Genomic DNA, 18,745 nt, shown 5'->3' on the forward strand with positions numbered 1-18,745 from the left:
CCCAGAGGCCCCACCTGACTAAATCTTCCCAAATCACTTCTGCAAAACCTCCCCTTAGATATGAAGCCTTCCTAATCCTGCACCTGCTCAGGCTGGTTGTTAGACCGACTATTGTCCCTCCTTGCCTGAATAAAGGTAACCTGTCTCCGTTGAGGTCATCTTCCTTTCTTCATTGTCTCGTCTGGAACTATACCTTACACATATTGAAGGGTGAAACATTAGAATACTCTTGGAAATTCTTTAAACTCTATAACTCATGTTCTGAAGCCTAAACTCTACGTGCTACAGAGAAACAAAAAGCATGTTGTCTTGCAATCAATGAATAAATCAAATCTTGTGTGTTTAAGTATAAATATTGTGGTGACAGACAAATAATTTCAAAAGTAACTCCAGAATAATTTTTTATACTGGAATTTGTTGAATCAGGTAATGCCTTCATCAGGGCAAGTATTATTTGCCAAAGCATTTCACTATAATCCTTTTTATTACAATCAATATGAACCTTTCTTATTTAGAAAAGATCTAAAAATAGTCTGCTTATGTTATAGTGAATGTTTTTCCTATTTCATAACACTTATTCTAAAGATAATTTTGCTCTTCAGAGATCATCCATTGAGTTCATTATGCTGAAAACAAGACAAACAAAAGCTCACAAGTAAAAGTGGCTCTATCTCTTAACAGAGTTTCTTATACTTTACTTGGAATAATAATTGATTTAATTTCCTTCTTTGAGCTTTAATGTTCAGTTGTAAATTTAGCAGCTAAGGGACATTTTTTTCACAAGGGAATTGGACTACACATCTGACATGAATCTGAGCAACTAGCTGTTCTGTATTTGTATTTAGTCCTGCATTGGACTTGGTCAGATAGTGATTCCGTTCAAGGAAGTAAATTACCCTGAGCACAAGGAAGTTTATTTAACTTTAGGCTCCAGGGCATTTAACAGTGAGCAAACTAGGTGTTCTCTTAATGATAAATCATTAAAAATAATTTTAATAAATATTTTGAAAAATATAAAGTTCTTGAATTAATCACAAATAAACAATTAAAAGTACTGAGGTTTTTTAACTCATGCTTTTGCCATGATTTCAGTCTAACAGTGATTCCTTACTGACGTTTATAGGGTGGCTTTTGAATTTTAGTTGTATATCTAGAAAATATTTAAAAAGAAAATCAAGCCAATACCATGATTCATCTTTCCTAAGTTATGAAACTAATGCTGTCAATTTTATTTTTAGATTTAGCACTTAAATAATTTGCATAGAAGCACCTTTGGGGACTTTAGCATTTTATTTAACAATATGCAAATCACCTTGGGACATATTCTAAATTATAAAAATCATGTAGTAGAGGCTCTTGACAGAATATATTGATTATTCAGTTCTTATTAATTACTGCTTTAATTTAAATAGCTATTTTTACAGAGATAAAGTTACCATGGATTTATTGGGTCGATCAAAAACAATCATTTGGGTTTTTCCATAATATCATCCAGAAAAACTTAAATAAACTTCCTGGCTAACCCAATAGCTTCTTATTTTAATTTGCATCAGAATTTGTGATTTAAAGCAAATTTTTTAGTAAGAAATTCAAACTGGCAAGTAATACTCTAGAATCTAGACAAACAAAGCGATTAAAGACTTACATCTGCTTTTATTCTATCTGTAAATATATTTTCTTTCTGAAGAGATTAATAAAATTAATAAAGTCAGAAAATTAATAAAATCAAATGAACTGCATATTTGGATATTCAAATGAGTTGCCCATAACCCATGATCTACTGTTCTGATGGTGGAGCACATTGCTAACAATTTTAATGCATCTACCATGTTAAGTTGATGCTCTTTGCAAGTGAGGAAGATCCCCTGGGGGAGGGCATGGGGACCCACTCTAGTATTCTTGTCTGGAGAATCCCATAACAGAGAAGCCTAGCAGGCTGTGGTCGATAGCATTGCAAAGAGTCTGATAACTGAAGCAATCTAGCATACACACATCAGATAAAAGAGATATAGGGTCTGAGATAGTTCACAAAAATACTAATGTCTTTAGGGCTTATCAGGCCAAATTTGTTGTTTGCTTATTAATCTAAGTTTTGCTGTCAAACAGGAAATTTTAAAGCATGTAACAAAGTAAATTTGTTAATTTCTCAGTGGAATGTTAATCTAAAAACAAGTAATCTGGAGAAAGTTCAGCTGGACAGAAAAGAATGCTACAAACTGAAATAATCATAATAAATAGTAAATTTATTATTAGTATAAAGAACTCAGACCAATTATGGGTATTTCATTTAAGTGAAAGAATGAACACTTCCCAGTTTATCTCACTGTATTAAAAACAAAAGCATCTAATGCATATGTTAACTTTATTTTGAACAAAACAAATTGCATTTATTAATGGATTTGTCTATATTTTTATATACAATTATCACTGTAGCTTTGATCACTACTTTTCTTTTCACTATCCTCTATTAATTTACAACTTCCAGAACCATCCTCTTTTCATTCTTGTTCCTCTCTTTTCCTACAAATAATTTTAAGTACCACTTATAGATACTAAGCTGTGCTAAGCACTAAAGTTACAATATGAATAAAATCTGATTTCAGTCCTGAAGATGCTAATATAGTACAAGTTAAATATGTACAACTAGTTTTAATTCATATGTTAAATATCTACAATGTATTAAAAAATCCCAGGTAACAGTTTGCTGGATGAATGTATGAAGTGTAAGTCGTTCAGTCATGTCTGACTCTGTGTGACCCCATGGATTGTATAGTCCATGGAATTCTCCAGACCAGAATACTGGAGTGAGTAGCCTTTTCCTTCTCTAGGGGATCTTCCCAACCCAGGGATCCAACCCAGGTCTCCCACATCCATCCACAAGATGGATTCTTAACCAGCTGAGCCACAAGGAAAGCCCAAGAATACTGGAGTGGGTAGCCTATCCCTTCTACAACTGGGGTCTCCTGAATTGCAGATAGATTCTTTGCCAACTGAGGTATGAGGGAAGGACGAGATGAATTTATGAATGAATGTAAGAAAGTCCAGTGTATTACGACTCATATATAACTCCGAGAGGATTTTTATATATCACACCTAACTGGGTACTCAGGTTAGCACTTTTAAAACAAGATTTTTCTATTGTATTATTAGTGACAGCTACTGAAGTTAATTTAGTATCTTACTGGCTATTAAATATGTTCTTGATATCATTCTTCTTTATCAAACATATCTAAAACATAAAAGTATATGAAAGAGCAGAATATCTTCATTGGACATGAAATTTAAGTTCTAAACATGGTATGAAAGTGTTGATTCCAGTGTTATAGTATTTTTTCTCTTGTCCTTCTTAGTTGTGTCTGGTAAATAAATGGCAAAAGCTTTCAAAGCAAACCTGAGTATACCATTTTAGGATACTGACTTGCCAACTGTACCTACAGAGCTATTAACCATAAGGGTTTGGTCTTACAATGACACATCACTTTGAAGGATGCTTTTGTTATCTCTCATTTACACTCAAAATTAAATGGGTTACAAGCACATCTTCTAATTCTTCATTTGGGACCATCCATTTTATAATGCACTTGTCTGAAACCAAAGAATATACCCAACTGTGCCTTGTGATCTTAACATTAAGTAATTGGACAGATAAGGGTGTATGCTGCATTAGATAATGTCCTGTCTTTCAGTCAGCACAATGAGGCACACAGTACCCTTCCCATCAAATGGGAACTAGCCTTTATCTCATATAACAAATGTTGGCATCTCTTAGAGACTTGATATAATGGTACATGACAAGACAAATAACCCCCTGTTTCAGAAAGTATTTTTTTGTAAGGGTAAAAAATATAAATGTCCAATTTTATGAATACTCGATTTTTCAAAAACAGGATGAAAGAAAAAACAGCAATTAAAGAGAAAGTCTGTTGAATTTTATTGTATTAAATATATAGACATATTCTTGTAAGATGATTGAAATTATATGATTCTCTATTATGTTTAGAAAAATGGAAACATTACCAAAGCTGGTGATTTATTACAGAGTAGATAATATTTTCTTATAAGCCTATTAAAGCATAAAATGAGCATTGAGACCATAATAAAAATTTGATTCAGCAAATATTACGTACTGAAAAGTACTAACTTTGCTTTCCTTACATGTTTCTAATCATTAAAAGATTTCATAAGGTAAATAATTTCCACTTAGAGGTGAAAAAATTGAGGTTTAGGGAGGTGGAGTAATGTGTCTCCAATCACAGAGATTTTAAATGATGGAACTAATAGTCTACTAAAGGATCAATGTCCCGGAACTTTAATACTGCACATTGTCTTTCTAGGAAGTTGTTTAGGAATAAAGCTTTTATTATTACAAAGCACTTAATTTGAATTCCAGCTCTGCTTCACATTAACTGAATGGGATCTTGACTTCTTTGTCTGTAAATTAGAAATAATAATACAAGTGAATAAAGTTACTGTGGGAATTAAATTGAGCAATGAAAGTAGAGAGTTTAGCACTCTGAGATAACACACAGAAAGTACATAAATGATAGTAGGCATAAAGTTAATTAATAAAGGATCTAAAATATTTTCTTATGAAAGGTTAACAAATGTATTACAGAATATAGGCTTTATTTTTTCACAATTGAAAGGAATGCATTTCACTATATCACTACAGAGTCATATCTTGCATTGTGAATAAGACTGTTACTGCTTCATGTGTTTGTTTTGTGTTTGAAGGCTTTTAAGAGAAGTTGTTTTCCAAGCACACTAGAGAGAGAATTAAGTCCTTAACAAAATACATTTCAGCAAACGTAATGTTAGAGGTGATACTTAATGAAGGTGATGCCAAAAGTTATTGGTTGAAAGTAATAACCTTACCAAAATTTTAGGTTTGATATCACTCTGAAACAAATTGTTCCAGCATTTCTCAAGATATGAAAACATTAAGGTTGGAAAGTCTGCAGAGTTACATGAAAACTCCTGGCAAAATGTACATCAAAAAGTATTCTAGTCTTTTAAATATAATATGAAATATAAATTATATTCAGAGATTCACATATGAAAGAGTTAGATTAAATCTTTCTCTCTGAACATTTTTATTGTTGCTCTTAAAAACATGGCATTTAACTGATTCTATCCTGAGATTAAAAAATCTAAATTCTTACAATATTTCTGGCCAGATGATCAACCAAAGTATATTAAAGCAGTAAGTTTTGAAATAAATAATTTTTTGGTAACAAAATTTCTCAGAAGGAAAAGGGAGGGTCTACTAACATCGTCAGTGCCAGAGAAAATATCTTCCCTCCCCATGAACAATGTTATTCTTGGATTAGAATTAATTCACATTTTACTGGTCAACATAGGACAGAAATTAATTAAGCCCCATGAAATTAAAAAAAAGAAAAAGAAAAAGCTTATATCTGAGGTAAATCTGTTATAATTTTAAACTGAAATTGGTTTATTTTGACGGACTTAATCATTTGATATTTTTGCAATTTTATTTAGAAAATGAATACTTATTGAAGCAAGTACATGACCTCTCAGCATCAATTATGTGGTTTAAACCACCAGTCAGATAATGTCCCAGTTCTTTTTTATTTTTGATTTTCAAGAAGGGACAACTATGTTCAGTTCATCACATAGAAGCTTCTATTACAAACATAGGAGGCTTTAATAACAAAAACCAAACTCAAGGATCCTGGCTATCTGGTATCTGCATTCTCTAAAGCTGCAATTTATATTATCTTTGTATCCTAATGAGATTTCTGTGAGGTAGAGTAAAAGAAACAATTGTGTTCATTTCACAGGTGGATATATGAAGGCAAATAAAAAATGTTATTTAAGTCATATGTTTTTGTAATTGAGAATGAAATGTGAACTTCTACTAGAACACTAATAAAATTTCATGTAAATGACTGTGCTTTTTAAACCTGCTTGAGAAACCACTTTTAAGAGAGAAAGTTGAATGTATCAGGTCTGGGTCTGAATTCTGAATCTTGAAAATAGTTATACCAACCTAGGCAAACTATTTAGTGTCTCTGAGTCTACTGCTTATTAATGAGCATTGGATTATAGTACCTTCCATTAAAACTATTAAAAAGCTAAGATCATGGCGTTTGGCCCCATTACCGCATGGCAAATAGAAGAGGAAAAGGTGGAAGCAATAACAGATTTCCTCTATTTTGGCTTTAAAATCATTGTGGCCAGTGACCACAGCCATGAAATCAGAAGACAACTGCTTCCTGGCAGGAAAGGTAGGACAGATCTAGACAGTGTGTTGAAAAGCAGAGAAATCACTCTGCAGACAAAGGTCAGTATAGTCAAGGCTACGGTCTTTCTAGTGGTCATGTAGTTTTGTGAGAGCTGGACTGTAAAGAAGGCAGAGGGCCAAAGAATTGATGCCTTTGAACTGTGGTGCTGGAGAAGACTCCTGAGAGTTCCTTGGACTGTAAGGAAATCAAACCAGTCAATCTTACAGGAAATCAACCCTGGATATTCATTAGGACTGATGCTGAAGCTGAGGCTCTTATTTTGGTCAACTGATGTGAACAGCTGAATCATTGGAAAAGTCCCTGCTTCTGGGAAAGCTTGAGGGCAGAAGGAAAAGAGGGCATCAGAGGATAAAATAGTTGAATGCCATCTCCAATCAAATGGACATGAAGTTGGGCAGACTCCAGGAGATGGTGAGGGACAGGGAAGCTTGGTGTGCTGCTGTCCATGGCGTTGCAGTCAGACACAATTGGGCGACTGAACAATAACAACAATATAATACCTACCTCAAAACATTATTAGGAGGATTAACTGAAACGTATGTGAAAATACTCAGAATAGATCATTATTTTAGTGTTTCTATTCTTTTTCTATTATAGAATCATCTGTTTTATCTGGTAAACTACATGAAATTACATGAAACTTTAAGAGAGAGTTTACTGATGGCAGTCTTCGTGAATAATTTAGCTTTAAAAACTAAAGACAGTACAATTCATAATTATATTTAGATGTTAGGCCAAGGGATTGATGTAGCCAGAAATGTGGATAAACGTTATTAAGATAACACAGCAGAATTTTAATGGCGTTCTGTCATCCATTTAAAATATTTTTCACCAAATAAAGCACTGAAGTTTGGCAAGGCATAGTAAAAATAAACAGACTCAGAGAGTCTACAAAACATTTTCTTTTTCATAGACAAGGAATGATAAAGAAAAGTTATTATTAGAATCAGAACAATATTTTTGCCCAGAAATGCAAGGGAGAAGGAAAACAGAGTGGAATATTTCTTGTATGAACAGTTATTAAAATGGAGTTGGTTTTCAGCATAAAAATTGAACCGAAATTGGAAGAATAGCTATGGCTGAGCTGAAAAGAGCACATTTAGAGTGACACTTAATACTCAAAAGAACATGACTATTTCTAAGGTGCTCTGACTCCCCAGGTGTACAGATCTGAGAGTCTCCTTCACTTTCTCTCCACAACCTGCTCATCCTACTCTCTTGCCCATACTTCCATCCATGTGACCATTCAGTTATAAATGTCTCTGAAAGACAGAAAAAAATGTGAGCCTTCTAAATCAGGGAAACTGTTTACATGACTCTGCCTGGTTAAGATTCAAAATTTACATTAAAATTTATATTCTAAATGGGTTTCCCTGGTGGCTCAGATGGTAAAAAGTCTGACAGCAATGTGGGAGACCCAGGTTTGATCCCTGGGTAGGGAAGATCACCTGGAGAAAGGAAAGGCAACCCATTCCAGTATTCTTACTTGGGGAATTCCATGGACAGAGGAGCCTGGTGGGCTACAGTCCATGGGGTCACAAACAGTCAGACATAACTGAGAGACTAACACTTTCACTTATATTCTAAACACCAAAGTCATTTAAGAAGTGTCTAGAGGATCACAGACTTGCCTTTATTTACCTCTTTCCCATTAGTTATGTAAAAATATTTTAAAGCTTTGTATCTTCTCTTTTGATTTTTACTTCTTGGCACATAATGTGCACACATGTGTGAAATACATATATATACATTTTTAATTACATACTTCACAGCATTATTTCCAAATATGTTCAATTATGTATTAAAGTATCACTGAATTTATAAAACTTTTAAATTTTAAAACATTTTTTCTACATACCAGCGCCATCTGTTTTAATTTTGTTTGATGGTATACTGGGCTCTCCTATACCCAATGTATTTGTTGCTACCACACGGAATTCATATTCCATCCATGGGATTAAATCCACTGCTCTTGCTGCCTCCATGTTTCCTTCAATAATTGGGGGATCTAAATAAAACAAATATTAAATAGAGAATATTAGTTGAGTAATATCACTCTTATAATTCCCTGTTTTTATTTTACTCTTTTGAGAAAATGGCACATATTCCACTAAGTCAAATATAAATAAAAACTAGGATTGACAACATGTTAATTACATATAAAGAATTGGAAGAGAGGTCCTTAAGAAAATCTTAGACCTTAGAAAGACAGACACACATATGTATCATTTATTTAGTAAGTATAGGTCAGGAGCACTAAGATTCTGCTCTTCTAACTGACTCCCAGTTCAGGTCTTTGCTGCTAGTCCACTGCCTACACTCTGAACACAGAATATGTATTCTGAAGACAGAATCCAGAAAAATTCTTGATGCGAGGGTATGATTCAGGAAGTTAAAATTTTTCTGGACTCAAACTGATATAGTGTATGGGTAGCAAATGATTGATTAGTACAGTACCTATATGTTTATACCCTTTTGTTGTTAGCTTTTTAGATTTAAACCCAAATTATGTGGGGCAGTTATTAATAAATGTTAAAATAATTCATTCAGATTTATTTAATATTCAGAATTTATGCTACTAGATATTAACAGGAAAATTATACCTTAGGGGTAAGATATGCTTCAAGATTGCTTATTTAATTGAAGTATTAGAAAACATTCAACCAAGGCAGGACCATACATTATTTTCAGTTCAGTTCAGTCATTCAGTCCATGTCTGACTCTTTGCGACCCCATGAATCACAGCACGCCAGGCCTCCCTGTCCATCACCAACTCCGGGAGTTGACTCAAACTCATGTCCATCAAGTCGATGATGCCATCCAGCCATCTCATCCTCTGTCGTCCCCTTTTCCTCCTGCCCCCAATCCCTCCCAGCATCACAGTCTTTTCCAATGAGTCAATGCTTCGCATGAGGTGGCCAAAGTACTGGAGTTTCAGCTTTAGCATCATTTCTTCCAAAGAACACCCAGGGCTGATCTCCTTTAGGATGGACTGGTTGGATCTCCTTGCAGTCCAAGGGACTCTCAAGAGTCTTCTCCAACACCACAGTTCAAAAGTATCAATTCTTCGGCGCTCAGCTTTCTTCACAGTCCAACTCTCACATCCATACATGACCACTGGAAAAATCATAGCCTTGACTAGACGAACCTTTGTTGGCAAAATAATGTCTCTGTTTTTGAATATGCTGTCTAGGTTGGTCATAACTTTCCTTCCAAGGAGTAAGCATCTTTTAATTTCATGGCCGCAGTCACCATCTGCAGTGATTTTGGAGCCCCCAAAATAAAGTCTGACACTGTTTCCACTGTTTCCCCATCTATTTCCCATGAAGTGATGGGACTAGATGCCATGATCTTCGTTTTCTGAATGTTGAGCTTTAAGCCAACTTTTTTGCTCTCCTCCTTCACTTTCATCCAGAGGCTTTTTAGTTCCTTTTCACTTTCTGCCATTAAGGATGGTGTCATCTGCATAAGTTAGTTCTTATAAAATATTTTTTAGGGCTTCCTTAAAAAATTCTCCAACGGTAAAGAATCTGCCTGTCAATACGAGTTCAAACCCTGGGTTGTGATGATCCCCTGGAGAATGAAAAGGCAACCCACTCCAGTATTCTTGACTGGGAAATCCCATAGATAGGGATTATTTATCTATTTATTTATTAATCCAGGTAAGCAATAGTTCGGTGGACATGGCTTAGCCACTAAACAACAACAACAACAAAATAGTTTCACATGTCTTTAATAATCAATCTACACATACATATGCATCTAAAACAGGTATACATCATTTATTTGAAAAACGTGTTCCCTTAAGCTTGCATATGACTCATTATCTTATTACTTAGGGAATTCCTAAATTTTTATCTAACACTGCAGAACATGAATACGTAGCTTTTTAAGATACTGTACCAACTGCCACCATAAATGCTAAGCATCACAATGTCAGTTTCTACTTTTGGACAAATTCCTATATGGCTCAGCCTATCCCATGTGTCATGATGCCACATGTGGCAGAACTCTCCTAGACACTAATTTTACCATCCAATGTCTTATTTTGTTAAGGACTTGTTTTATATATTTGACATATTTTTGACATTCTGATTAAAACTTTGGCTTTGCCTTTGCCTTTGTTTTAATTCTGCCTCTTTAGCTTCTATCTCCTCCACCATACTCTCACACCATATCAGAATCTGTTTGTCTTATTTCATATACATAAGAACTAATTTTAGGTAATTGGAAGAGGGAAGATGAAGTTTTGAATGTGCAGGACTCTTCACAGAGAAAGGGAAAACACAGGGTTCATTGTTATGACACTGGGTAGAGTCTTCCTCACTAGATGACTTTTAATGATTTTGAGCATCCATGATCTGAATGGTAATTGTCCCTCCCCCACCAAAAGATATGTCTATGTTCAAATCACCAGAACCTTGAATGTGACTTTGTTTTGCAAAGAATTTATCAACCATTTTAATTTTAAGACTAAAACCAAGTTAAAAATCTTGGGCTAAAATCATCCTGGATTATCTAGATGGATCCTAAATCCAAAGACCAATATTCATATAAGAGAAACACAACAAGGAAACATAGAGAAGAGGAGGGCGAAATGTGACCACAAAGGCAAAAACCGAAGTGAAGCAGCCACATGCAAAGGAGTATTTAGAGCCTCTGGAAGCTGGAAAAGGCAAGGAATGGGTTGTTCCCTGAGATCCTTGGAGGCGGCACAGCACTGCCAGCACCATGATTTTGTACTTCTGTTGTTGTAAACCACCAAATCTGTGGTAACATGTTATGACAGCTGCTGCTGCTAAGTCGTTTCAGTCATGTCCAACTCTGTGTTACCCCATAGACAGCAGCCCACCAGGCTCCCCCATCCCTGGGATTCTCCAGGCAAGAACACTGGAGTGGGCTGCCATTTCCTTCTCCAATGCATGAAAGTGAAAAGTGAAAGTGAAGTCGCTCAGTCGTGTCTGACTCCTAGCGATCCCATGGACTGCAGCCTAACAGGCTCCTCCGTCCATGGGATTTTCCAGGCAAGAGTACTGGAGTGGGATGCCATTGCTTTCTCCATTATGATAGGCCTAGGGAATTAATACCGAGATTTAGAGGCAAAGACTGGTGGAAATATCTGTGAGTTTGTGAGTTTGGAAAGTACAAGTTAAAAAGTGTAACAGAAAGGTCAAGGAGGCAGTTGGATATTCTCCTCTGCTACTTATGCTGCAAAACCCCAGCCCCATTTAAATGTCTGAAGAATGGAAATGTTGAAACTGTTCCGAAGGTCCATTCTTGGCAAGGGCATGGTACTCTCAAGATGGTAAAACCTACACTGGGGCTTTTCCAAGCAGCTGGGCAGTCAACAGGTAGGGGCAGGTGAGGTCTGGGTCAGAACAGGAATACCCTGATGGATGTGTGGTAAAAACTGCAGCTGATAAACTGATTCCAAACATGCATGAAGGTCCAATACTAAAATATCTCCAAACAAATAGAAGCTCAGGAGTATGTCCTGAGTAGAAAGTCATACTTGACTACAGAAAATATTTGGAAGAATGGTGAGAGATAAAGAAAAATCAACTGGAGTCATTTTAGGGTAAGTTTTAGATTCCAGATGAAGATGTAAGGTCTGTGACTAAATGAAGTCTGAGGTAAAGAAAGAAGAACAAGCAAAGAGCCTTGGAGTTACATTACAACCAAGAGAGGACAGGCCTCAGTGGGAAACCCTTGGCCCAGTGATGCAAATGACTTTCAAAACAGGAAATTGGAAGTGGGTGTTAGGAAGATAGACTTTCAAGATGTACCTTATGAATAATTAAAGAAGGAATTTGACATCAATAAGCTAATAATATATCTACAAATGTAGCTAAAGGTGTAAAAGCTCCTCTTTTTAAGAACAAAAACCAGTTATGATCATTCTTATTAATATACACTAACCTCAGCACCTATGAGATAGTAAGTATCTAAAACAAAAAAGTTTTTGTCATATCTTTACAATACTCCCTGTAGAAAACCATTTATATAAATAGTAGGGCTAATCTAGCAAAAATGACTAATACCAATCATTTTAGAAAAATGTATCTAGAATTAAATGTGGTTCTGTATCTGGCCTGCTTTCCTTCCCTAGAAGGATCAGGACTTTTGACTCATACCACATCACAAGAACAGGATTTAAAAGTTTGCTTTCTAATATTTTTTTTCCTGTCCAATCTTTAGCTAAGCAGCCCATACCATCATTTTACAATTAGAACCTCAAGATTGGCTATGTTCATACCAGGCCATACTCATAATATATCTCTATGTTCCACTTATTTACTCCTATTTGTCATTTATGGGTATATATCTCCATATATATGTTTGTGTTTCTTTTACTTCTTAATCATATTTTGGGGCCACTCAGCGCTTCATATACCTAGTATGTTGTCTTGTAGGTAAAAGTACTTGATAAATATTTGTAGAAATTGTAAATAAATACAAACACAGAAATTGTGGTTATTGAGAGTCTACAATGTCTCAGCACAACCATGTGTATAACAATCACTTTATTTTCTCCTTCAACCCTGAATCAGGCACGCTACTGATAGTAGAAAAGAGGGCATTATATTACTTGAACCCTCCAAAAAATATCCATGCTTTCTGGCTTCTATATCTATTTTCAACTCATAAATTATCCTGCCTTGTCTAAAGCAGAGGATAAAGCTCGTCTCCATTCTCTTAAGCTCTCTCCCATTCTCTTTAAGTCTGAGTTGGTCCTTTCTGATTTCTCTCCTCCACTGCTACTGTGTTTTACCTCATTTTTTTTTTTCATTTTATTCATAGCCCTAAATGTTCCTATAAAAGGATTTGTACCTCTTGTAATTTTATCCAATCCCTTTAGCCTTGGTAAAAGCTAATGGATGTATTTTATTTTTCCGAAACCACCCACACAGATAGGTTGGAAGTAAAGGTCATCTTTCCTTTGGAAAGAGTTTCATGCCCCTAGCCAAATGGACAATAATCAGGAACAGAGGGATTCTGTGCCACCTTTCTTCAGCCAAGTCTCTTGCAACCTGTTTGCTATTTCTGGAGTCAGAAAGAAAGGTGAGTACTTTGCACAACAGAGGCAAGTACCCAGAATTAGGACTGAGAGCTCAAGTTCCTGAGTTTCAACTGAGTCAGTTCAGAGTCAGGTCACTTTTTATAGATATCAGTGTAGAAAATCAGAGTTTTAATTGTATAAGGTCAGAGGCTGCTCTCTGTTAAAAAAAAAAAAAGGTACAATATTATATTGAAGGAAGAAACAGACAGAACAGACTCCATCTTGAAAGCAGGACTCCATCTTGGGCCAGACTGTGGACTTTGAGCTATATGCCCAGTATTTACGGAAACAACATACCAACTGGAAAACCAGATCCCCACCCCCTCCACCATGGAAGAGCCCCAGGGCTTCTATTTAGACTCTCCATTGCCTAAAAGAATACATGAATTATCTGTGTAACCAAATAGAATCATAAATTCTATTATGCTTATTGGGGTATGACCACAGGCCTATTGATAATTGTCCACTGTTAACTACCTAGGCTTAAGGCATATGAATCACGGGTTAACTTTGATTGTATCTTTCTTTTCCTTTGCTCAGACTAGTTTCAGAGAATTTGGGTAGGTGGATTTGAACACGTACACTTAGGGTATGCAAGATTTTTACAAAAACTGGTCGGTGTCCTTGGCTAAGAGGAGAAGCTGCTTGGGCCCGCAGTGTAATAAACTGCAGTTCACTATCTGCCATCGTCTTTCTGAGTGAGTTTGTTTCCTGGAATGCATGGCTACAACATTTGGTGCATTGGCTGGGAAACTCGTCACTTCGAGGAGACAGGTCTCATTTGAGGTCACCCAGAGGCTTTGTGGCTTGAATCTCTTAGAGGGGGAAGGCACCTCGCCTCTCTGGAAGAATTCAGCCTTTCAATGCCCAGTTTCTTCACTTTGGCAGGTAGTGAATGGCAGCAAGGGAACCGAGTGCTCAGATGAGGAGGAACCCACCCGGCAGGGTGGAAGAAGGGGCCTGATCACCACCCCCTGGGAGGCACTAGAAGGGGCACGGACCCACAGGGGCCTGGAATAAACAGGTGGCAGTGATTGCTTGGTACACAGGTTGACAAATGTGTTAGGGCTTAGGAAGGAAATTTGTGAAGATCATTTAGGAGGTGGTATCCATGCCATCTTGGGGAAAATTATTACCAATAAATCACCAGGGGATTTTTAGGAGAAGAAAGTTGGTCCTTGTGTGCTCGTATTCTACCCTCCCCCAGGAGATGTCCCATCTGCTATGAAATTCTTGATGCCCTCGGAATTGTCAGGCTAGAAGGAGGGGAAGACATAAGTGAGTACAAATTGGCTTTTCCAGAGATAGCCTAGGACATGGGATATTTAACCTATCTGTGTTTTCATCTGCACCTGATCACGTCCACCAAGGGAGAATGGACTTTTAAATTTAAGGGAGAAACAGTCTTGGACCATGTGGTGTTCTGGTTTAACCGTGCGGACCAGAAGGTGAAGACATGCCGATCCCCCGTCTCCCTCTGGGATCTAGCAGGTAAGGCTCTTCTCACCTCAATTAGGAAGGAGGCATAATGGCAGTTTAAGTGTTTCACTGAATGGAAATATCAGAAGTACATAAGTGAGTGAAGTGAAGTCGCTCAGTTGTGTCCAACTCTTTGCAACCCCGTGGACTGTAGCCCACCAGGCTCCTCTGTCCATGGGATTCTCCAGGCAAGAATACTGGAGTGGGTTGCCATTTCCTTCTCCAGGGGAATATTCCCAACCCAGGGATCGAACCCGGGTCTCCCACATTGCAGGCAGACGCTTTAACCTCTGAGCTATGTACCAGAAGTACAAAGGGTACTGAGAACTTCGTAGACAGAACAAGAAGGAAAAGTAGAAGGTCCAAGAAGGTAAGCAAGATGGGGAAAAGTGAATCTAAGGCAACTGTATTGGAGTGCATGATTAAAAATTTAAAGAAGGGATTTGGAGGAGACTATGGGGTGAAGATGATGCCTAACTGCCTCCACATACTCTGTGAGGTCGAATGGCCCCCTATGGGAGTAGGATGGCCACCAGAGAATAATATGAACTTAAAAATAGTGGAAGCAGTCTATACAGTAGTCACAGGAGAGCCAGGACATCCAGATCGAAATCCATATATAGACTCATGGCTAGGGTTAGCTCAAGACCCTCCTACTTGGACAAGGTTCTGTATTCCAGAAGGGAAAGGGAAAAATATTAATGGCACAAAGATTGACTGATGATAAAAAAGGAAATTCTACAGGATTTGTACAGGGATGATCTGACCAACCTAGATATCATATTAAAAAGCAGAGACATTACTTTGCCAACAAAGGTCTGTCTAGTCAAGGCTATGGTTTTTCCAGTGGTCATGTATGGATGTGAGAGTTGGACTGTGACGAAGAAAGCTGAGCGCTGAGGAATTGATGTTTTTGAACTGTGTTGTTGGAAACCCTTGAGAGTCCCTTGGACTGCAAGGAGATCCAACCAGTCCATCCTAAAGCAGATCAGTCTTGGGTGTTCATTGGAAAGACTGTTGCTGAAGCTGAAACTCCAATACTTTGGCCAGCTCATGCGAAGAGTTGACTCATTGAAAAAGACTCTGATGCTGGGAGGGATTGAGGGCAGGAGGAAAAGGGGACGACTGAGGATGAGATGGTTGGATGGCATCACCAACTGGATGGACATGAGTTTGGGTGAACTCCGGGAGTTGATGGACAGGGAGGCCTGGCATGCTGCAACTCATGGGTTCGCAAAGAGTCGGACATGACAGAGTGACTGAACTGACCTGAACTGACCTGACTCCTCCCCCATACTGGATAATGACGCGCCTGCCTCCCAGTGCTCCACCAGGACTGGAGGCCACCTTAATGCCCAATCCAGGGCCAGGTGAAATTCCTGCAGCAGCCTCTGCTCTTTCGCCAGCTCTCCCAGAGATCGTAGAGCCGCCATTTCAGCAGGCTCCAATCCCATTGATGGAGACCTTTGGTCAATACTCCCAGAATTCCATCTCAGCCAGACCTCCTAGATGGTATCCACCTCTCTCAGTGAGTACTGATAGGAAGGGGGAAGAAAACACAGGAATTAGACAGAAGCTGTGCTCCGCCAAGAACCTCACTACAGATGCCCCTCAGAGAGCTACAACAGCCTCCAGTTCAGGACGCATGTGGGCACTACCATCACCCCCCTGTAGCCTATTGTTATTTTGCTCTACAAATATATTAAACTGGCAGAGACACACCCTACCATACTCGGGGGAGCCACGAACCATGATTAGTCTAATGGAGACTATTTTTTGAACCCACCACCCTACATAGGATGACATAATCCAACTACTAGTCTCCCTTTTTAACACTGAGGAAAGACACAGAATCCTAACTGAGTTCAGAAAATGGTTAAGAGAAATGGCACCTGAGGGTACTACAAACCTGCAGTGGTGGGCAGAACAAGCCACCCCCAAAGAGAGGCCCAACTGGGACTGTAACACAGAGGAAGAGAGGGGCCACCTGGAGAAGAATTGGGCAGCTCAAGAGGGGGGCCCTGAAAACCTATGAGTATGGCAAAACTCTCCAAAGTGATTCAACGGGAAAGTGAATCACTCTCTGAGTTCTACGAAAGACTGCGCAAGGCCTGTAGACTTTATATGCCAATAGATCCAGAGGCTGCTGGGTCTCAGATGGTAATAAATGCAGGCTTTGTGTCTCAAGCCTATCCCAAAAATGTCAGATGGGGGACACCAAGTGACTCATGAATTTTTATACATCTCTGAATGCCCAGTACCTTTGTTGGGAAGAGACTTGCTAAATTGGAGGCACAAATGACCTTTCCCCCCGATAAAAGACCCACTCTTCGAGTGAGCTCAACCACCTATTTACTCTTCCTCTCTGTAACCCTTCAAGATGAATGGAGGTTGCATGATCTCCCAGAAGGGAAACCAGACGGGCTAAACAGTCGAGAGAGAGAGAGAGAGAGAGAGAGAGAGAGAGAGAGAGAGAGAGAGAGTGTTAACACAACAATTCCCTGAGGTCTGGGAGGAAGACACCCCCCGCCCCCCCAGGCTTGCAAAACAAGTCCCACTGGTAATAGAACTCAAACCCAGTACAATTACATTAGCACCTGCCTTGGGCCTGCCAGACCTATAAAAACTGTTTACTCTTTACCTGACTGAAAAGGACAAGGTGACTATGGGAGTGTTGTCTCAGACTATGGGGACATGGTACAGACCCGTGGCTTATCTCTCGAAATGGCTGGACAATATTGCCACTGGGTGGCTGGGATGCTTATGGGCAGTTGCTGCAGTTGCCTTATTGGTCCAGGAGGCAACCAAGCTGACTTTGGGCCAAGATTTGATCATAAAAGTCCCACATGAGGTCAACACTCTCCTATGAGGGGACCCCCATAAATGGCTGTCAACATCCCAGATTACTCAATACCAGGGACTGTTATGTGAAAACCCCCATGTTACTATTGAGCCTTGTCAGGCTCTGAATCTGGGCACTCTCCTTCCTGTGGGAGAAGGTGGGCCCTCACATGACTGCACGGAAATATGCCAGCAGACCTGGCTTGAGAGACCAGCCAATCCCTGACCCAGATTTCGTCCTGTACACCAATGGCACCAGCCTGGTGAAACAAGGACAATGACTGTTGGGATATGCAGAGTCATGGAAGAAACCATCGTTGAGGCTAGCTCTCTAACATCACACTGGTCCGCTCAATGGGCTGAACTATATGTTCTAATCCACACCCTCCAGCTGTCAAAAGGACAGAATCTCAGAACTGCACTGCCTGCTCACAAGCCTGCTGCCTCTGGCACAAACAGAAATCTCTGAGGATTCAGCTAAAAGGCACACTGCCCTTTGAACACCTGGAAGTGGACTTCACTGAAATGAAACCTCACCAACACTACAGTTACCTGCTGGTCATGGTATGTATGTTCTTGGGATGGGTTGAAGCTTTTCCTACCTGGACTGAAACAGCATCAGAAGTAGCCCAGTACCTGCTTAGGGAGATAGTTCCCAGATTTGGATCGCCTACCAGCATTGGATCGGACAATGGTATGGCTTTTGTAGCTGATTCAGTACAGCAAGTAAGGAAGACTTTAAACATCAAATGGAAATTACATACAGCATATATGCCCCAGAGTTCTGGGATGGTGGAAGGAACCAACCAGACACTTAAAGAGACACTCTCCAACTGGATCATAGAGACTGACTGCTCCTGGGTGGACTTGTTTCCGATGGCTCTGCTCAGACTCAGGATGACTCCACGGTCCCATGGCCATTCTCCATACAAAATTGTGTATGGGAGGCCCTCTCCCATAATAAAACAGGTGTCAACAAACTTGCCTCAGGTATGGGGAGATGAGATTTCACAGCAGATGGAACAACTGGGTAAGGTAATAGAGCAGGTAACTAAGTTTGTACAAAAAAGGGTGCCACTCCCCTTGGGGAATAGAT

General features: G+C 38.7%; 1 protein-coding gene across 1 annotated transcript in view; it reads right to left on the bottom strand.

Annotated features, from left to right (window-relative positions):
• The window catches only part of CNTN1 (contactin 1), a 174,812-nt gene that overhangs the window by 54,042 nt on the left and 102,025 nt on the right, over positions 1-18,745 (bottom strand). The window contains exon 16 of the mRNA XM_052640564.1: positions 8,128-8,277. Coding sequence (XP_052496524.1) covers positions 8,128-8,277 — 150 coding nt within the window. The remainder of the gene's footprint in view (positions 1-8,127; positions 8,278-18,745) is intronic.

The sequence above is a fragment of the Budorcas taxicolor genome, chromosome 5 (genome assembly GCF_023091745.1).
Source record: "Budorcas taxicolor isolate Tak-1 chromosome 5, Takin1.1, whole genome shotgun sequence".
NCBI classification, from domain to species: Eukaryota; Metazoa; Chordata; class Mammalia; order Artiodactyla; family Bovidae; genus Budorcas; species Budorcas taxicolor.